General features: G+C 46.2%; 1 protein-coding gene across 3 annotated transcripts in view; it reads right to left on the bottom strand.

The window, feature by feature from the left end:
- The window catches only part of INSC (INSC spindle orientation adaptor protein), a 128166-nt gene that overhangs the window by 35425 nt on the left and 70725 nt on the right, over positions 1 to 22016 (bottom strand). For all 3 annotated transcript variants that reach the window (XM_047693998.1, XM_047693999.1, XM_047694000.1), the window contains exons 6-7: positions 14078 to 14191; positions 7438 to 7563 (exon numbers count right to left, since the gene is read on the bottom strand). In XM_047693998.1, the coding sequence (XP_047549954.1) occupies positions 7438 to 7563; positions 14078 to 14191 (240 nt within the window). The remainder of the gene's footprint in view (positions 1 to 7437; positions 7564 to 14077; positions 14192 to 22016) is intronic.

The following is a 22016-nucleotide window of genomic DNA, read 5'->3' as shown; positions in this document are numbered from 1 at the left end:
CCTCAGGCGGTGAGACAGGGCTGCCGCTGCCGCTCTTATCCACCAGGGGTCGCTGCCGCACAACGCACGGGAACCTACGGCAGCCCCGACCGAGCCCAGCCTGCCTCCGCTGCTGCACTTGTTCCCGCTGCCAGGGGGCTCCCTGCCTTGTCCAAACTCGGGTTGTGCCTTGTGCATGGGCTGCAGCCCCCCAAGCCAGCAGGGCCTTCCTTCAGTCTGAACAATACTGGCCTGTCATCTCAGCGCGAACTCTTGCGGGTTGGCGGGGGTGGAGGGAGTGGATTGGGGGAAGGAGGGCTTGCAGGGAGGTGGGACAGTGCCTAATTTTGTTTTTGCCTCTTCACATCCTGGCCTCCTTCAAGCCCCCTCACCCCCTACTCTCAAGGCAGAGGGAGAAGCTTGGGAGACTTGGAACTCAGGAAAGGAAATGAACCACACTCCCTCTAGACAGTCCCCTTGCAGTCCCCACCCCTGTCTACCTGCCAGTCAGCACAGACAGTTGACCTCGAACCCTGGGGTTCTTTGCACTGTTCCAGCCCATTTCCAAGGCAGGTGAAGGCCTGCACCTGGGGGCTGGAGGGGAGGGGGAAGCTGATAAGCCTCAGAGGGTTGAGCCCTGGGATGGAGAGGTATCTGGGATCTCCATCCAGAGACATTATCTCTCTCTCTCTCTCCCTCTAGCAGCTACTCCTGGCTAAAGAAGGGGCTGTAAGTTATATTAAGCAGATTTCTTGCCCCACTCTCCCCACCAAACCTCACTGACAAACTAGAACTGACTATATCAAGATAGAATAGCTTCCTTGCCCTGGGGTCTGCACACCACACCGTTTTTAGATAGGGAAAGTATGCAAAGAAGACTGTAGCAAATAGAACCTATAGCTGGGAGCAAAAAAAAATGGGGTTCCCAACCCAGGCTCTGCCTCCCTGTGTCTATATGCCTTCCAGCCTCAACTCTGCCCTCTGTAAAATGGGTGGGACCATCTCTCTCTGCCTTCCTTACAATGTGATTGTGAGAATCAAATGAGAAAAAGAAAGTAAAAACTGGATTTTTTTGTGTGTGAATATTATCTATTTATGATCATCTGCAACTCTGCAGGGAAGAAGCAGGGAGAGAAAGTCCTGTGAAATGGCAGCTGGAGTGGCAGATCGTGCCCTAGTGGCCCCCTTACACCCTGCCCCCTCCTGCCAAGGGTCTCTGGGATTTAAATAGCTGGATTCAGGCCCCCCCACCTCCAGCCTAGCCCTTCAGATGTCGGGGCATCTCAATCCCGAGAAATGGGCCCAGTAGACAGGGGAGGGGTGGCAGAGCTGCGTGGAGAGAGGCAGCAGTTTTCCCAACCCTTGCCACTGACAATTTTCTTCTTGGACTTGAAATTGAACCCTCATTCCCTGCCCTCTGCTCATCTTTAATTTCTTTCCATCTTTAATTTCTCCATCGATTTTCATTAAACTCTCCCTTTGGCTCCAGCACAGGGTGAACTCCTTATTTGAAAAAATAAAACAAGAGGGAGGGGGTGGGAATAAAAGGAAGCTCTTTTGAAAGCAAGATGGTTTCTGGTCGCAAGGCTAGAAGAGGCACTTCCTAGAACTGTCTCTGAGGTTGTCTGAGGCTGTCTTAGCAATGGGTTTTGGGTGCCCCCATGTCCCCATTATGGCCCTAGACCCATGGGTTCCTGCCCCTCAGATCCCCACCCCCCTGCCTGGACCACAGCCCCAGTCTCGCTCAAGCCCCCACCTCCTGCAACTCCATCCTGGCCCCTGGCCCTGTCCAAACCTGGCTCCTGCACCCGCAGTGCCCTGACCATCCCTCTCACCGCGCAGAACATCTGGGACTCTGCCAGGACTGTTGTAAAAGTCCCAGGACTCAGCCTCTTTAGGGATATGCAGGGTTTCCCCAGATCCACCTGAAATAGTAGAGACAAATGGGCAAGAAGGAGGGAGAGGAAGCCAACTCAGGCGGAGTGCTCCCTCCTCGCAGGCACCACAGGGCGAGCCCCGCCCACACTGTCCCACCGCCTCATCGTGGCCCCTCCACCAAGGAAGAGTTGTCCCCAAGTTATAAAGTGGAAACCATGGTTCAGAGAGGAATGACTTGTCCCCTAGCCCTCTGTCAGCCTATCTAAACCCTACAGCTCTCCCCAGGAAGGCTGCCATGACCAGGCCAGGCAGGCTGGGTCGTCTCTGGCCATCCAGATGGAGTTGGGTCTGTCTGCTCTCATTGGACCGTGTGCCTCTGGGGCCCTCACTCCCTCCTGGGCCCTTGTTTTCTTCCTCCAGTCTTCTCCAAGGTAGGATCCAGAGAACATTGTCTTTTTTTCAGGCTCCCCCAGTTCATTGAATATAGAGCTCCTGAAAGACTTAGAGCTCCACCACCCACTGGCCAGCTGTGGAGAACCTCTGCCTTTGCTGAGGCCCCTTTCCCTTGGCCTGCCTGGGAGCTCCTCCTTGGCCCTCTGAGCCAAGCTCCACTGCCTCCCTACTCCTGCCTTCACCAGCACCCAAAGCAGAGGTGGTGCCACTGGCCTGTGGCCTCTGATGGCCATGGAACAGCCTCTTTCCGCTGTCTGAATTTCTTGGCTTTGCCCCAGCCAACCCCAGAGGGAGAGCGAGAACATAGCTGTTTGTCCCTCCTCTCCAGAGCCTAGCGCAGAGTCTGGGGAATGAGGGGTGACTGCCTGCCAAGGACACAAGGGACGTAGGACAGACTTCCTGAAACTCACTGGTTTAGGGGAAACACAATGTAGGAGAGGCTGTGGCCAGGATGAACCAGGCCTCTGAAAAGAAAGAATAGATTCTTGAAAGACACTCCAGACACCTTTGGAGAGGCCTGCACTGTGCTTTGACATGTCGCCCCACCAACCCTCTTCAGGGAGTGTCCGAGTCTGCCCGCTGCCCAAGCTAACACGTGCAGCCTGGCTCCCAGGAACCGTTCCTCTGCAATCCCCACCTCAGAACCAGCCTTGGTTCTAAAGCTCTGCAGTTCCAAGCAGTTTCCTCATCTGTAAAACGGAAAGGATACGAGGACTCGTGCCCCAGCCCCACCCAGCTTCTCCATACTGAGCCCTGAGCACCATCTCCCACCATGCCAGCCTCCTCCTCCCGCCAGGTCAGCACTCCCCAAGTCCACCCGACAGTAATCTTCCCCAGGCCACTGATGGTCAAATCCTGGTGACTGTCTCTCTAAATGCCATCATAACAGCTACCCTTTCTTGGTGCCTCGTGTGAACAGCACCACGTTCCTGTGCATCTAGTCTCCTTTGATGGTCCTCAGGGGTAGATCTCCTCATGCCCATTTAACTGAGGACGCGGCACCTCTGGGAAGGTAAGCCAAGTCCTCAGGGAAAGGTACCCAAACTTGTCGTGGAGAACCCTGTGCTCCCAACCAGGAAAGCCTGACCATCAGAGGCCATGGATTCCCCACCGTGCTGGGCGGCTTCTCAGCAGATTACCAGGAGGGAAGGGATGCAGAGCATGGTTGCTGCGTGATGGACTGAGCAGATGAATGAATGAGTGAGCGGACAGTTGGATGACAGAAGCAAGGAGGACACCGGTGCTGAAGTGGCTTCACAGAGTGGATGAATGGATCCACACCTGAATCAAGGACCACATGAGTGCCCCACACCCAACAGAGCCCAGGCATGTGTGTCTGGTGTCCTGGCTAGACCCACGCCGCTGTCACTAGGGTCTGTGAGTGATTTAACAGACCTTTCTGGGGTTGGAGGAAAGTGGGGGAGCAGCATGACAAAGATGAATTTCACCAAATCCAGCAATTTCCATTTCTCACTGCCAATTAGTCAAGTGGGCCTCAGCGAGGAGCCCAGGCCAGCAAATCAGCCAAGGCTGAGACTTTGACATTCTGTGACTAGCGCATGAATTGGGCCTTGTGACTGTGCGGCGGGCAAGAGCCTCTGGACACCACACTCCCTATCCTGTCTTTACCTCCCCTGTCCTGCTGCGGTTTCTACAATCTAGACTGTCTCTGGGCTTCTCCACCCTGCACTCTAAACACTAACAATGGCCAACCTCACTAGAGCCTCTGAGGCCAGCTCTCAGCAGCCCAGATCACACAGTTGGGGCAGGTGTGGGCACAATCTGGGGAAGAGGGCATGGCAGGGGTGGGAGAGACCCTGAGCCCTTCCTGGGTCTAGGATTTCTCTCAATTTTGGAAGCAGCGCACTGTGAGGCCTTACAATGTCAGATATTAGTCCTGGGTCCACATGATGGTTCACAGCCCAGGCTGGCTCTGGCTTGGTAGAGCTTGACTACATGTCTCCTGGACCACCCGTTAGCTGTGTGCCCTTGAGCAAGGCGCTTCACTTCCCTGAGCCTCCCATCCTTCTGTAAACAAAGAGGATAATCACAGTATCATCGGGGTGGTAACGATTACAAGACACAGTGAAAGGAAGGGCTTAGCAAAGTGCTTGCCCAAAGCAAGTATTCGCTGTTAACTGTCCTGTTCATCATTGTCACAATGATCTGATTACCTGTTAGAACTGGGGTCAAAACACATTTTCTGCCGAGGGCCAGACAGGAAATATTTTTGGCTCTGTGGGCCTTATGGTCTCATACAATTACTCAACTCACTGCTGTAGCATAAAGGTAGACTGTCAACACCTAAATGAAGAAGAATGCCAGTTCCACGACAACTTTCTGGGTCAAAAATTTGAATTAGAATTTCACAGAATTTTCACAGGCTACAAAATGTTATTCTTCCAATTTTTAAAAACTATTTAAAAAGGGGGTGGGGGGTAATTTCTCCACTCACGGGCTATACCGAAACAGGCAGCAGGCTGAATGTGAAAGGTCTTGGCTTGCCACCCCCTGCACTTGAATGGAAGCTCCATGAGGATGAGGGGTTTGGCTGTTTTGTTCACTAAGCTCCTGGTACCTGAAACAGTAGTACCAGGCAAAGAGCAGTCAAAAAATATTTGCTGAATGAATGAACTACATGCTGTGTAATTCTGGGTGACAAGTCATTTCAGTTCTCTAAGCCTTGGTTTCTTCATCTGTGTAATGGGGATGTTTGCACACTCAGGCAAGCATCAGATATAAGAAGAAATCCCTGGGAACCGCTAGGCAAAGCACCAGGGCTGTAACATGTAGTTGCTATTCTGACCACCAGGGGGCTCTTCTCTGGCTGTTTTCCCTCCTGCTCAGCGCTGGGCATAGAGGTGTTTCCGGACTGTTTGTGTATGGAAAGTAATCTGCCCCAGATGAGGGGAATGCCCAGTTAGGACTACCTTCTCCCGGGCCGGGGAAGGTTGGCATATTGGCCAGGAGCAGCAAGGAGACCGTGGGTTTAGCTGCAAGGACTCTTTTGGCACTCTGAGAGAATCTGTAAAACCAGCAAGGCGGTCAGGAAGCCTAGGCGTCAGACTCAGGTCGACGGGGTCCAAATTCTGGTTCTAGAATGTTCTTTGTGATTTTAGGCAAGTCGCCGAGACTGCCTGAGACTCAGTTTCCTGTCTTTAAGATGGAGACGTAAAGAGTATTCACCTCGGGGCACCTGGGTGTTTCAGTGGGTTAAGCCTCTGCCTTGGGCTCGGGTCATGGTCTCGGGGGCCTGGGATCGAGCCTGGCATCGGACTCTCTGCTCAGCGGGGAGCCTCTCTCTCTGCCTGCCTCTCTGCCTGCTTGTGATCTCTCTCTTTCTCTCTCTGTCTAATAAACAAATAAAATCTTTAAAAAAAAAAAAAAAGGGTTCACCTCACAGGGTTCTAGTGAGTTAAAAAGGGATGTGTGTTAGGGCTAGGTCAGCACAGGCCCTGGGCGGCCCATCTGGCCTGGTAAAGGTGCCTTCATGCCTTCTGGTTTTGGAGCAGCAGAAGGAAGGTGGAAGGAAAAATCGCCTCCAGACTCCCCAGCTACACAGGTTTTCAGCTCTAAACAAAAAAGCTCTGCTGTTTTTCTTCCCTGGATTAGAAATTTCCTGCTGCTCTGCAAATCTCTGAAGCCAAGAAATCCACTGCTTTTGGACAACTGGTGATTCCAGTCCCTTCTATTTTTCTCCTGTTCTTCCCACTAACCAGCATGAAAGAAAATGAAAAACAAAACCAGTTTCGTGTTTCCACTGTCCCAGGAAGAGGATTTTATGGGAGAAGGGAGAAGATTATTCAGCACATAGAGCTGGAGACGTCCAATGCATTTGCCTCAGGGAGTCTGTGTGTCCATCTAGTTTGTCCCTCCACCTCCCCCATTCTGCTCTCCGTGTAAGCACACACATACAAAGGTCTCCACCCTCGCAGGAAGGGGAGGCTCTGCCCAGAGGACTGGTACTAGCTCTTCCACCATCTTGCTTTGTGACCTCACAAAAATTACTTCCCCATTTTGACCCACAGCCTTCTCCTCTGTAAAATGAGCAGAATCCCTCAGCATCCTCCAACCTTGGCCAAAAGTGTCTCTGAGCCCATGATCCCTGTCCCGTGGAAAGAGGCAGGCAGGACATGAGATAACCATCTGATTAGGAGTCCAGACCAAAGTGAAGAAGATGGTGTGTGTGGGTTTTCTGGAGCCAGCACCAGACTGGGGGACATGGGTACAGAGTTGAGGGGAACACTTTCTTTGCCCCATCCCCATACAGAACAGACTCAAGGCACCTACCCCCTAATTCTGAGAGTACCACAACCGTCGCCAGGCTATTCCGGGCCTTTGTGCCTCTCTTCCATAAAAGTGTTCAACATCTTTCCTTGAAACTTGGTTGAGACATCTCCAAATGTCAGCCCTAGCCTCCCCAACCCTCCTGGCTAAAGTCCCTGACGGCACATCTGCAGGTCTTATAGCCACTCAGGTCTGGGTAGCTGAAGAGCAACCTCACCCTTACAACCTGGGTGGGTGGGGGGGTAGGATAGATGGAATTAGTGACACTGCCCTGGGGGCGTCTGGGCCTGAGGCACCTGGGTCTACCACATCACTCGCTTCCCTCTGGCCCCGCCCACCCCATGCCATATGGACCCAACATACGCTTGGACTTAGGCTCCATTTCCCTGACCCAATCCCTCTGTCTTGGCAGAGCCCCACCTGCTTTGCCCAAGCCAAGGCATCCTTCTTTTGCCCACTCAGTTCTCCAGGGAGTGGGATCCTCCTCCTTCCACTTGGGTCCTGCCATGTGTGAAGAACCAAAAGCCCTAACCATTGACACCACTCCGCACCCTAACTGTCTACCTTCTGCTCTGTTCTGCCCACTGGACCGTTGGCCACTCCACCCAGAACGTGCTGAGTGCCCCTCTGAGCCCTGCCCTACCTGGCCAGACTCCTCAATCCCTATCCTCTTCATTAACTCCCACAGTCAAGATTCCAGCAACCCCTTCGGAGGGATGCCTGGGGAAAGAGGTTCTCAGGGAAGAGGCCCGGGGGGCCACCAGGTCGATCGGGCCCACCCACTGCCCTCCTGATTCAGGGACCTCACACCCCACCCCAGCCAGGCAGCTGCTCTCTCACCTTCTCCAGCTGGTGGACACCCTCTTCCACGCAGCAAATAGAGGCCAGCGTGCGCAGCGCCTGGGGGTATAAGCACCGGAAGCTGTCCTGGCGGCAGACCTTGAAGAGGGCTACAACCCCACCCTCCTGCCAAGAAAAGAGAAAATGTCACATGACCTCCCTGGGTCCCCTGTCCTGGGGCTAGTGTGAGAATAACTGGCATCCCTCACCCAGCTGTGATGTTTTTTTCAGGTCTGGAAGGCAGCTGAATATGTCCCCCCAAAATACATTGTTGGGGCATAAAGATTATTTTGAACTAAAGGTAATTGGGAAGAAGGAGATACCAGAGATCTCTGCCCTCCTCCTGTTTGCCTAAAAGGAGGACGCACATTTACAGAGCTATCCCCTTCCCCTTTCTACTAGGAAGGAAAAAAGTTAATCATCAGAGAAAACTTCAAAACCTTCTAGCACGGAGGTGGCTCCAGGGGAATCTTCACAACAAATCTGACTAACCATCCTTCATCCATTATTAGTTTTCCGTAGCTTTGCCTTATCATGATCTGCCAGAGCTAGAGATTCAAAGTTCTTCTCAGGTTTCCTGTTCCTTGTTTTGTTATTTCTCTAAAATTGTTCTTTGCTATATAAGTACAAGTTCTAACCAACCCTCTGACTCACTCATCTCTGAGAGCTCACTGTGTAGTTGTGATGTACGTACGAAGAAAGTTTGGTTTGTTATTCTCTTGTTAATCTATCTTTTTTTTTTTTTTAAGATTTTATTTATTTATTTGACAGAGAGAGATCACAAGTAGATGGAGAGGCAGGCAGAGAGAGAGAGAGAGGGAAGCAGGATCTCTGCCGAGCAGAGAACCCGATGCGGGACTCGATCCCAGGCCCCTGAGATCACGACCTGAGCCGAAGGCAGCGGCTTAACCCACTGAGCCACCCAGGCGCCCTCTTGTTAATCTATCTTTTGTCAGCTCAATTTACAGGACACCAGCTAGAGAACTAAGAAGGTGGTAAAAAGAAAAGAGTGTTTCCTCTCCTATAGTTCCTAAACACACACACACACACACACACACACACACTTCCATGCTCACGTACATGCTGCAAAGAAATGCTCCTTCCACAAGGAACATTACTCTAATAGTCCAAACTGGAGGAGGGACTCCCCAGATGCTTCTAGGGTAGTAGGGTCCAGGCCAGACATATTTGAGAGGGCCAGGCTCAACACCATTCAACATCGCTTCTGCTCAGCAGCCTGCCTCAGAACAAGCCTGGAGCCCTCAGAAATAGATTCTAGAAGAAGCAAGTCTGAGGCAGGTGGAGGAAACTGAAGCCTAGGAGCCCGGTGCGGGTTCCCCCTCCTCCAGCAACCACCATCATTCCTCAGATCCTCCCAACCATGGCAGGCATACAAAAAAGGAGTCTTATTTATATCAATACTGGGATTTATTCTCATTTTGGGAGGGAAAAAACGCCAAGTCCAGATGGGTGAAATAATTCACCCAAATCTACACATCCTTGTTTTCCCTTCTTCACTCTGGTTTGTAAAAGGAAAAAAAAAAAAAAAAAGAAAAGAAAAGAAAAAGAAATCTTTAGGAGCAATCACCCTAGCTGAGTGTGGACGTATAGTTCTTTTGTGACAGCTGGTCATGGAAACATGTTTCACTTGTGGAGACTTCACAGCAGTCTGGGAGGACTTCTGAGAAGAAGCCTGGGGTGATGCACATGTCCTAGGTGGTCATAGTTACCCTATTAAAAAAAATCACTGGAGCTTCCCCCCAGCCCAGGCTCTCAGACCAAAGTGAGGGAGCCGACAGATCACAAAGCAGACCCACCAGAGTGCCCAGCAAACCGGTGGTAACACCACCATGAATGTCTAGAGCAGGGGACTCTGAACACCCCCATCTGGCTCTGCCCTCTTTCCTCCCTCTGCCCTTCCCTGATGGCTACAAGGGTGCCTGGGAGTGGCGGCAACCAGGAATGCGTGAAGACTGACAGGAGCTCGGTCTGGCAGGACACCTGCCTTTAACCTTACTCCTCCTGGCTCTAACTAAACCTGTTGCACTCTGCTCCCCAAACTGGGGGAAAAAAAAAAATGTTGTAGGTAGAAGGAGGTTGAGTTCGGCAAAAATACCATTCCCTGTCAGATCTTTGTGAACTCTTTCAAGAAACAATATACCTCGCAACAGGCACTGTTTCGTGTTTTGGGGATGCAGCTGTGACTGACAGCACAGATAATGAGCGAGGAACTGGAAGGAGAAGCAGCCAAGACCATGACAGCCCGGCACAGAATTGTCGCAACAAGTCCCGAATCTTCTCAACCCAGCATCCCACAAAACTCAGCCCAGCAGCCCTTTCATTCTGAGAGTTCTGCTGCCTGTCACGGCAGGAACCCAGATGAGTTCGTCATTTCCAACATTTTATCATCAGCTGAGAGCGGTCCTTAACTTTCATCTTCCCACTTCCTTTTGGGGTAGTTCATCTGGTGGGGAAACAGATGAATGCATTCATGCACCCAGGAACTATTAATGGTGTATTATAAGCCAGACGCTGTGCTGAGCACAGAACAACACTGTCTCAGGCCCGGTCCATATTGAACTCATGGTCCGACAACCCGTGAGTCATGGGATGACAGCTAATCTTTAAAGCGGGAAGAAATCCAGGGAGGAGTGTGATGAAATGAGGGTGTGCAGGGTTAGAGGAATACAGAGAAGGAGCTCCTAACGTCATCTGAGAGAGGACTGTGGAAAGGTCAAACAGAAGTACTCTGATTGTAAATGCATGGCACGACTCTGATAAAGATAGACTCTAGTTCGTGACAAGGCGCTCCCTCTCTGACTTGTCAATCCACAATCCTTTATCCCTGTCTTCCTGCTTTCTCATGGTCCCTGAGACAGCTGAAGAGGGCTGCACATAAAGGTCTTATTCAGAGAGTCACTGAAGGAAAGTCAAATTGCTTTTTAAAGTGAGAAGAAAAGGAACAGGAGCTCTATGGTCTCCCGAGCCAGCCTGGCTGGTTACTGAGGACCTCCCTCCACATACAAGTATTTATATACCTATAGGTGCTTATATATGTAGGTACATCTATATGTGTTTATATATATATGTATATATATTTATATATATATATATTTTATATATATATATTTTTATATGTGTATGCTCATATTTAAGCATATGTAGTATAAATATTATTTCTATGTACAATGATAGAAATGATGGATAAATTATAGATACATAGATACATAAGTATATGGATATGACAGATAGATCAATAAGTGGGTAGGTATTTACATCTGGAGCAGCCAACAAAGAAATGATACCAAAGAATGCCAGACTGAGAGCCGGGATCAATATGGCAGGCTTCCTTTGGCTCAGGAGACAATGAAGCCAGCATATTTATATATTTATGCCTCTGTACCCATCTGCATTGGATTTTCATTACATTGTTTCCCAAGACTGTGAAAAATAGCTCTCTTCGCATTTTTAGCTACTGCAAAAGCTAAAGGGAAGAAATCCTAAACCTGGATTGCAGGGATTCTGGTTCAAACCCTGGCTTTGCTGCTGGTTAACTTTGACTAAAAACGGGGTCATGGTAGCTACACAGCCAATCTCTCGGGGGAACAACTGAGTTAACGTATGTGAAAGGGCCCAGCTCCCAGGTCTGGATAGCCAGGGGAGGGTCAGCCTGTGGAAAGCTTCCTGGTTGGAAGAGGATCTCAAATCCTCATGAAAGGCATCCCAAGAGTTGGGGTATGTGGAAGGGAGAGAAGGAGGGAGGCTGCCGAGAAAGTGAGATGAATTAGTTGTGTGGACACCCCTGGAGACCCCTCCCGGACCCAAGAGCAGCACTCAGCTTAGAGTAGAGCCAGGAATCGCCTGTGCCGGTGGAATGGCACTGTTGGCTGGAGCTTGTTTAATTTTGTAGAAAGCGCTGGGCTCAAAGCCAAAGTGTATCATGGTAGGTATTATTCAGACAGACTTGGGATCAACTGTCAGAAAGCTAAGGAGGCCACTTGTGGGGTGTAGGCTAGTCGGGGGTGGTTAGTAATAGAGGAGCAGGAGAGGGGGTGATTTTGACAAAGCACAGGGGAGTTTGCTTGGCTCTGTCCTCAGGAAGGGGTGGGGCTGACCATGACCATCACAGGGAAGACTAGGTTTGTTCTTGGCCTTCAACGGAACTCAAGGGGCTGAGAGGACAGACCTCAGACAGGCTGCCCAAATCGTCTTCTGGAGGCAGCTCAGATGGATGAAGTGGCCAAAGGCAGACCATGCTGGGCCCCAAGAAGGTGGGTGAGGAAGGCCACTGAGAGCAGCCATCCCACATTTGTCACAGCGTTGGGCACACTCAATGAGCATCGATAGTGAGGCTGCCATGTGGAGGCACCGTAGAAGGTACCAGGGACTCCCAGCTCCTGCATCATTGTCAGGATTGAGAACCCAAGAACAGTGACTCCACTGGAGGAACCAGTGTCACCATCTTCTAGGCTGGAAAGATGGGAGTCGTCACTGAATCTTCTCTTCCCTTCAGCCTTCTGTCTGCTCTCTCCCAAGGGTTGGAGACATAAGAAGCTGAGATTAAGATTCTGGAGTCAGTAGGTCTGGTTAAAATACCAGCTTTGCCCTGAAAGCACATGACCTCGGACATGTTGTTTACCTTTTCTCTGAGCCTCTATTCCCTCATCTTAAAAATGGGAATTATAACACGTCAGAAGGTCATTGGGAGGATCAGTGAAGTAGTAAATGAAAAGCTTATCACGGTGCTTGGTGAAAAGAAAGGAGGCAAAAAATAATGAAGGTTGTATAAGGGGGGAGAAGGGCAGAAGGAGGAAGAGGAGGAGAAGAAGGAGAAAGAGGAGAAAGGACTGCTAAGAGGCAGCTCAGAATACTAAATAAGAGCATAGCCTTTGTTGCCAAGCAGGCAGTTTCAAATTCCAGCTCACCCACTTACTAGCTGTGTGACACCTAAATCTCCCTAGTGATTCTAATACTCATCAGGGTTGAGAACTTCTGAGTCATTCTTTGGCCCAAGAGTCTAAAGGGTCAGGATAGAACAAGAAGTCACCACTGTGGGCTTGAGGATCATGAGCTCTGATTTAAAGAGACTTGGGGGCGCCTGGGTGGCTCAGTGGGTTAAGCCTCTGCCTTCAGCTCAGGTCATGATCTCAGGGTCCTGGGATCGAGGCCCGCATCGGGCTCTCTGCTCAGCGGGAGCCTGCTTTCTCCTCTCTCTCTCTGTGCCTGCCTCTCTGCATACTTATGATCTCTCTCTCTCTGTTTCAAGTAAATAAATAAAATCTTTAAAAAAAAAATAAAGAGACTTGGGTTCCAATTCTGACTCCACTCTTTTTCAGTTGTGTGACCTTGAGTAAGACCTTTAAACCATGTCCTCAATCATAGATGAGAAAAACATGATACCTACTTCCTAGGATGGTTTTAGGATTTAAAGGAAATAACGTCTGTAAGGCATTAAGCATGCTGGAGAGCAACACTCAAATGTCAGCTATTGCTGTTCTACACAATTTACTTCTCCCCTATGCAGAGTCAACAAGCATTTACTCTCCTTTTCCAGATTTCTTTAAGGACTTAGATGGGTGATTCTGAGAGTGGAATTACCTGTAGGGTAAATTGGAATTTACCTTGGAATTACCTATAGGGATTGTTAAAATGCAGAGTCTCAGGTCTTACCCCAGGACCTCAGTAAATTTAGGTGGGGCAAAAAATTATCTGTGGTTTCCAAACACCCCCTGAGGGATGGTGACAGAGCCAAGACAGGGAACCACTGAGCTACAGTGTCTTCCTGGGGCTGCCACATGAAGTCGACTGAAAGACGTAACTTTGCTTCCAATTAGATCACTGCTTCTATCTCCATGGCAATGTCATTTCTCAAGTTTAAAAAAAAATAGTAAAAATGAAATAAGATCCTAGGGTTATCAATTGTCTGTATTTGCCCGAAGTGTTTGGACCCCAAGTTTAGGGGCAAATTAACCACGAAGCTAGCAAAATAAAACTTCCACCGTGGGGTGCCTGTGTGGCTCAGTTGGTTAAACATCAGATTATTGATTTTGGCTCTGGTCATGATCTTAGGGTCCTGGGGTCAAGCCCCACACTGGGCTCCCCACTCAGTGGGGAGTCTGCTCAGGACTCTCTCTTCCCCTCTGCCCTTACCCACCATGCTCGCTCGCTCTCTCTCTCTCTCTCTCTCTCAATAAAACAAATAAATAAATAAATCTTTAAAGAGAACCTTCCATTGTAATTGATGAAAACCACTGTCGCCCTCAATTTTGTCTTCCCCTCATATAGTATTGTAGTGGCTGCAAGTATTTTGGGGAACCATCAAGAACCTGAGTTAGGGGATGTGTTTTGTTTGGGTTTGGTGGGAGGGGTGGTTGACATTTCTAACAGATACCACATGAAGAGAATTATAGAGACTCTGGGGACCTAAGCTTTTCTCTAAAGTGGGAACTGAAAGCAGAGGGCCTAGCCACTATTAAAAATGGAGACATCAAGGCCCAAAGAGGGGAACTGACTCTTCCAAGATCGCACGGCAAATAAATGCTAGAGGCAAGACAGACTTCTCAAGCAAGCTAGTCCCACCAAACTAGGTTCCTCCCCCTCTCCCCAGGTCCCTCACTTTGGCCACCAACTATCAGCTCACCTTTGCTATGATGCGGCACAAGGGAGCCCCCTCCTGGGTCAGGCTGAACAGGTTCCCTGTGGTGGATTCCGTGGTGTAGATGTTGTCTGAGGCATTGATTTTTCTCACCAGCGCCTAAGAAAGGAGAGCAGAGTCTGATGGTTGATGGTCACTCACTCCCTCTAATCTTCCTTAATGGAATACCAGTGGGTACATGCTCTTAGAAGCCCCCTGGAATCTATAATCCCAACCCATCCACGGTCCCACTATGGGGGTGAGGAGGTATTCTAGCTTTGGGAAAGACACGAGTCTGCAAGAGGTCCAAACTACGTTTCAGGAATATGGGATAATTTCAACCCCTTGGGACATGGACAGCAAATGTGCTCTTTTCCAGTGGATCAGAAAACCAGCTCCCAATCCTGATGGTCTCAGCAAGTATGCTTTGTTGTTCTACTGGCTTCAAATGAGAAGAGAAACCATCAGTTAAATAAGCCATCAAGTTGAAAACCAATGAGTTGCTATGGCTATGACCAAAGACTTGGTTCATTTGCCTACGGCAAACTCCAGCTGGGTAATAGGTTCCGGGGTTGAGTCAAGAGAAGTAGTCCACAGTAGCTTAGTGCTCAGGGCACATCTCCATTGTGGGTATAGCCAGGCCAAATGCAGCAACCCCAGGAACCCTCTCTGTCAAAGAGTGGGTAACTCAGGAACATCGGACTACTCCAGGCTCTGGGAGCTAAGGCTTGAGACAAGAAGGCTGGAAATGACTGAACGTAAGACCCAGGGAGAACCAGGAAAAAAAGCAAATGGAAAATTCATCAACAAATGAGACATAAAGATTAGTTTAGCTTATTTCTGGGAAAAAGCTTTTTCACATATCTTGAAACTACTTCCTAATCAGCCATTTGCTTTGAAGCATATGATTCATTGATTATAAAAGATTCCTACCTGCTAATTAATTCTAGCTGCTTGCTGTCTCCTGGGAGATGTGGAGATAGTGATTCAGAAAGATCGCCTTGGGGGGCTTCATGCGAGAAAGTAACACCTCCAGAGCCGCAGCTCTGGGCAGCTACTCAGGAGGTTTCCGTTGCTATGTTATTTCAAAATATCAAAATGGATTTGTTTTTATTAAACCTAACGTTATGGAAAAAAAAAACACTTAGAAGGAAATGAGGAGATTGGAATTCTGATGCCAGCTCGCCTTTTCTACACAGTGTGTTGATGAGGAAGTGTGTCTGAGGTTGAAAGCAGGGACTCTGGAGCCAAAATGCCCGGGTACAAATCCTGGCTTTGCCCCTTTTGCCCTTTTTCTCCATGTGCCCCAGAGCAAGTAACTCAGCCTTCCTAGCCTGAAGTTTCCTAATGTGTGAAGTGAGGGAGAAATAACTTTGCCTGTCTCTTAGGGTGGCTGTATCCATTTCTTAAGGTAGCCAATATAGAGCCCATATACATATACACAGAGAGAAATTTTATATAGGAATACTATATATATATATATATATATATATGACTTGTAAAGGTACTCGGCACGTGGAAGCAAAATAAAATTGTTAGCTGTTATTATTTTGTGATCTTGGGCAATATACACCTTAGGCCTCAGTTTCCCCATCCGTAAAATGATTAAAATTAAGTGGGTTTAGGGCTCCAGGTAAACTGGACTCTCCTTTTCTTTATCCAAACTCCTACAATTTTTCACACACGCAAGACACTAATCCCCTACATAAAGTAGTCTAAGATTAAGTGGGTATTTAATCAAGCTACATTAAATGTAAAAATTATTCTCTAAGATTTGATAGATGCCTCTTGTAAGGGATTTGACAAAAGGTAAAATTAATAACCAAGATTTGTCACTGCAGAGCTGTGTAATGAACGCATTTCTTAGAATCCTCCCCCAGCATACCGTAAGCAGTTACATAAGTGATAATGATGCTCACATGAAAATGCCGATTTCATATATTGGGGTCCTGTACCTAAATCATAATTACTCAGTGTTCTTGATTAGTGTTTGCACTTGAAGCAAATTAGCATGATGTTAAACAATTCAATCCAATGTCTTTTGCAATCATCTGCTCACATTAGACCATTTATGCCTGAGAATAATTTCTTCTTATTGCCTATACACACATACACCGTAATTATACCTCAGATCATCTTGGTGAATCAGCTCCCTGACAATGAAAAGTTGTAATCATCCTTTTCACAAAGATAAATTTGGAAGAATATGAGATCAAAGGCTCCACTGAAATCATCAAGGCCCTAAGCATCACAGTATGTCAGAGCCAGAAGGGCCCTTAGCAATCTCGTCCAACCCTTACTTCACACTTCAGGAAACTGAGACGCAGAAACCTGACCAAGGTCACGCACGTGGTGTGTGGTGGAGTTAGTTGGACCTTAACTCCTGTGAATCCAACTTCCTGTTTTCCAAAGTCAGTGAGTTCCTCTCCCTCAAAGTTGGCAGGACCTCACCTGGACCAGCAAAGATAGAGGTCTCAAGACAAGGAGAATATCCAGCCTCATTAGCAGCTCTCACCAAACTGGAGAGGGGCTCTCCTTCCTGGCTCCCATTAGCATCTACAGCCTTCTGCCCTGGGGTAGCCAGAGCTCTTCCTGCCGGGGGCAGCATTCACAGACCGCCCCCAGCAACTTCCCCTCTGGATCTATCCCATGTCCTTGTTGAGGCCATAGCTCCCTGAGCCACTCCAGCTGTGACTGATCACAGCAGGGACACTACTGCCTCCCATGGGTGTTGGGGGGACTCCTTTAACAGACTTTGGCCTGAAAATTCACGTCTCTTCCAATTCATGTCCTCCTTCACCCTTTTATTTCTGTTTTCAGACTTGCAACATGGTTTTTCATGCCTGACCCTGCTTCCCCCCCCACCCACCCTGTATCCTGGACAGGCAGCTCCCCCACTTTATCCTAGACAGACATTTATCCCATCCTATCTTGGTGTCAGCTTCAAACTACCACAGTCTCTAAAATCAAGATTTGTCAGTCAATCAAGAGGGAACTGAAGAAGTGTCAAAAATATGCTTCACCCTGTATTGTGAGAAAAGTGGTAGAAAAGAGACAAAATAAAGGAACAAAGATTGATGAAGCTGAGTGACAGAAATATTGTTTTAAAGACAGAGTAGGCAGAGGGGAAACAATAATAATAAAAAAAAAAAACCCTCAGAATCTTGAAGATCAGGAGAAAGGGATAAAAAGAATTAGGGAGATGCACACCACCTAGCCTCTCTAAATAAGGAATCCAAAAAGGAAAAAAAATTTTTTTTTTAATTGTCTCTCAGTCAGAAAGAGCAGTTGCAGCCCAGGGAAATTGATCAGGAGAGGTAAAGTCTCATACATCAGCCTGGAATGAGTTCCTCAGAGGGAGCCATGCTCTAGCTAAAGATTCAGATAGAGAATCCATAGCTGGGCATACTTAGGGCAGCCCATCCATGCCAAGGGATTACATAAATGTGGGCAGATGTGACAGGGTGTGATAGATTAAACATGGTCACATGTTCTTTCCTACTCCTCCCATAGACAGGTAGGCTCTGGTACCCACCCCCACCACCACCATTTAAATCTGGACTGGCCTCAGTGACCTGCTCGAACAATAAAAGCCAGCAGTTGATAGAAGGAATGTTCCAGAACTTCCAAGGCTAGCTCACGAGACACCTTGAAGCTGCCCCCAGGCTTCTTGGAACATACTTTTCAGTGTCCCGAGTTACCATGTAAGACATTTGGGAACTCTGAGACTGTAGGATCCCTGATCAGTGCTCTTAGCAGACACTAGCTTCCCCCCAATCCCCTCCAAGGCACTACACATGCGAAGAAGCTTTCTACGACTTCCCGAACCATCTGCCAATTGAGTAACACCAAGTGACCTCTGTTGATGCCACACAGAACAGAAGAATCACTCAGCCAGGCTCTGCCCATGTTCTTGATCCTTCAGATGATAAGATAATAAAAATGGTTGTTACACTCCAACAGAGCCCTGGAAAACAGAAGACTACAGCAAACAGCATGAGATATCTAAAGGATTGCTAGATAAATTTCTAGGTGAAAGGTTTTGAAAAGGAGCATACAGTATTGTTGGTGTCCTCAGAGAATATATTGGAGAAATGCGTGAATCAAGCATCTCAGGAAAGGCACAGAAAGACTGCACATACTAAAGAGGAGACGGACAAAATCGTAACGGAATCCAGGCTTGGATTAGTTATTGTTCTGATGGGAAAATATCTCCTGGGTTGGAATATCCAATTTAGGAAGGCAAATGGGGATAAGATCTCTTAGAATTGGAGGTTTGGGGGCAAACACAGACCTTAATTGATTTCATTTTTCTCAGTAAGGCAAATTCCAACATCTAGAAGTTGTTTGTTTTGAAAAACAAAAGAATGTTCCAGAAAGGAAAGAGAAGTCAACGTGGTAAAGCTGCTCAAATCCAGCAACTAGTGCTCATTCTATGACTTAGATAAAGAAAGAGACCAACATGAGACCCAGGGTAAACTTCAGAAAAATTCAGCAGAGTCTCCCTGAAAAGAGGCGGGGATTAACAGAAGGAGAGAGAATCCTGGAAGCGTAGTTCATTAATGCAAAAAAAAAAAAAAAGGAGATGTAGCAGAAAGAAATGCTACTTAAAGTTAACATACTCAAAAGATATGGAAAGACTGTGTTCTGAGAAGCGCATGGCTGAAGGACTGGTCTTCACAAGGCTGTAAAGGTCCAGACTTCAGGAGCATCACAGAAAACCCTCCTTATAGACAGGGATTTTAGGGCTGAAGCAATTCTCCAGGAAGAGGCAGGAAAGATAGGCTTCATGATATAGAACTAGAATACCTGTGTGTTCTAATGCAGTTTTTATTTTCTTATTTAGCTCTAAATGAATTTTGAAAAACATATGACCCCTTACACATTTTTAATTTGAAAGGTAAAATTTTTCATCATAAGTTTCAAGAACAAAGTTGGAAAGGATGTAATTTCCAGTAGGTTGTAAATATCGACATAAAATAAGACCATTACATCACTCTTTTGGATGTGTTCAGTGGAATTTAAATACCAAAACAACTTGATGCCCTCATCATCCCCTTAAAAATGTATGAATAATCTCTTTCTTTAACATTGTGAGCATTTTTCATCTTTTCTTTTCATCCTTTATGTTCCCAATCCAATCCCTCCTGAGAATTTTATCTTAATGTAATATATTTAAGTTTCAAAGTGTTTTAGGGATCATCCTTGTCATAGTTATCACTGACATTTGAAATGTCATTTTATTTCCTGCAACTATCGGCTCCAAGTGCTTAAAAGCACTCTCTCCTTGGGGCACCTGGTTGGCTCAGTCCAGCTCTTGGTTTCATCTCAGGTCATGATCTCAGGGTCATGAGATCGAGAACCACATCAAGCCCCACGTGGGCTAGGCACTCCGAGCAGAGTCTGCTTGAGATTCTCTCTCTCCCTCTCTTTCTGCCCTCCCACTGCTTGCCCTCAAAATAAATAAATAAACAAATAAATAATTAAAATCTTAAACAAATACTCTCTTCTTGGTTGAGTCATTGTTATAATTATTATCAGTACAATTGGTCCAAACGTAAATTATAAATTCTGCTTAATAATTATAAATTATAAAAATTAAAATGTTGTTATAAATGTATATCTTAATGAGATAAATGAGGCTCTGTATCCTTTTTAGGGTTTCTCATTAATTGATGTATACATGATTGAATATTGACTTAATGCTATATTTTTAGATGTAAACCCTGAAAAACATTCCCATAAATCCATAGAGAGGAATGGAAAGAGTTTACATAGCCAAGTTGCTCAATCCTGCACATTCTGAGTTAAGCAATCACAATGGCGATCCATCGTCAAACACCATTTTTAATGATCTGCCAGTTGATAACTCCTTTAAACTGGTAAAAGCAAAGAATTGGAAACCACTTGACTTGTAAAAGCATTTGTTACCCAATCATTAAAGTTGTTCATTCACTATCTCAGTTTCTGGGAAGAAGTCCAAAAGTACTTTACCAAGACTTATCAAATACTTATTAATTATACCCACTGCTCTTTCACTTGGAGTACCTTGGGTTATCCAACTTATTCAGAAAGGATTAGGAAAATCAAAATATTATTACTTTCATTGCCAATATAATTTTTAGTAAAATATTTGCACCTGTTTCAAATATGTTTTATCAAAACCTTGAAGCTACAGCTTTTGCTTACTTAATTTATGGAAAACGCCCACCCTATAAACTAATTGGCAGACCATTCTTTTAGCCAAGCCAATCAGCCAAGACAAATTTTTCTCAATATAGAACTGACTTCGTTTTTAATTACAAAGTGTTTTGATATGTTTCAAGAAACATTAAAACAACACTGACAAATAATTATAGAAATCATTCTCCAAGGGAAAATGCTAAAACTGTTAATATTAAAATAATGTAGAGCTAAAATAAAATTTGGTTTTATTTGTGTATGTTATAAAGCCAAGATAAAGCAATTTACTAAACTTTTAATAATGTAAAGTAATATGTAGCTAGTATTTTTTCAGTAAATAGGTGGGTGGGTATATATATTGAAATCTGGTGTTCATTATAAGGAATAATTCAAATTTGAGAATAAAAATATTAGAAATCGGGGTACCTGCGTGGCCCAGTGGGTTAGGTGTCTGATTCTTGACTTCAGCTCAGATCATGATCTCAGGGTCGTGGGACTGAGCCCGTGTCAGGCTCCATGCTGAACATGGAACCTGGTTAAGATTCTCATTCCCTCTCCCTTTGACCCTCTTCCCACTTGTGTGTGTGTGCTCTCTCTCAAATAAATAAATAAATAAATAAACAAACAAATAAATACATACATATATAAGTATTAGAAATCATTTGATTATTTTTAGGACTCTGATGATCAGACTTCCCTACATATTTAAAAAAGGAAAAAGGTATTCACTGCTTAAATCTAATTAGTCCAGCTGCTAGCAATTAATTTTATCTTTTGCTAACAAGAAGCAGAAATTAGTATAAATATTTCAAAAATATGTTGACAAAATAGGCTTTAACCGCTTTCTTAAATAATGTGTACCAAATCTGACAAAAAAAAATCATGTAAAATTTGCATCTGTGGATTTTATCCAATATATCTTGAAAAATTTAGTCATTCTCAAAAGTATTCCAGCATTTAAAAGAATCAGTATCATTAACCTTTAGAATCTTTGGCTCTTCAAAGATGTTTTTCTTTCCAGTGAATGACATATCCTAGGTTTGAGTATGAGATATAGTTAAAAGGAATTGCTTGCATTTAAATTTGTGCCCCCAAAAGCCATTCTGAGTGTTTGATGTGTCTGACCAGCTCTCTCGCTTTGTCTAAGGAGAATGTCCCTTAAGAGCTATTCACAATCTGGGAGTAAATACAGATAGAAGGGATATGATAAATTGAAGACTTTCAAATCCACTCCTCCTATACACACACACACACACACACACACACACACACACACACACACAAACACACACAAAACCATTCTACCATATATCTCCATACTGGGCAAAACACGTAATTTCTAATGCCTTTCTCAACAGAAATATGTAAGAAAATGCACAGAAATAATTCATAGAGGCCTATGGGTTTATGGTTCAGGAATGAAGGCTTCTTCTTTGATCTCCCCAGTCTTACTGCTACTCCAAGGTTTTACACAGCAGGGCAATGTACCATAACATTTGGGATGGGTGGGAGCATGTCCTTCTTTTGGAAAGTAATAGAAGGAATGTTAGAAACTGCATATTATTGGGAGGATCGTTTTGGGAAAGAAACAAAAATTGAAGATCTGGGCATTGATTTCCTTAAAAGTATATATGCTTGCATTTCTTCTGGTAAATCTTTGAGAACCTGGAGAATGCAATGCCTTTGAAGTGGTTTGAAAACTTCTAGCCTAAGTCACTTCAAGCAGCCCAAATCAATGCAGTCTGGGGTGACAGAAAGACAG

This window comes from Lutra lutra, chromosome 10 (genome assembly GCF_902655055.1).
Source record: "Lutra lutra chromosome 10, mLutLut1.2, whole genome shotgun sequence".
Taxonomy (NCBI): domain Eukaryota; kingdom Metazoa; phylum Chordata; class Mammalia; order Carnivora; family Mustelidae; genus Lutra; species Lutra lutra.
This window is presented reverse-complemented; position numbering and strand designations above follow the sequence as displayed.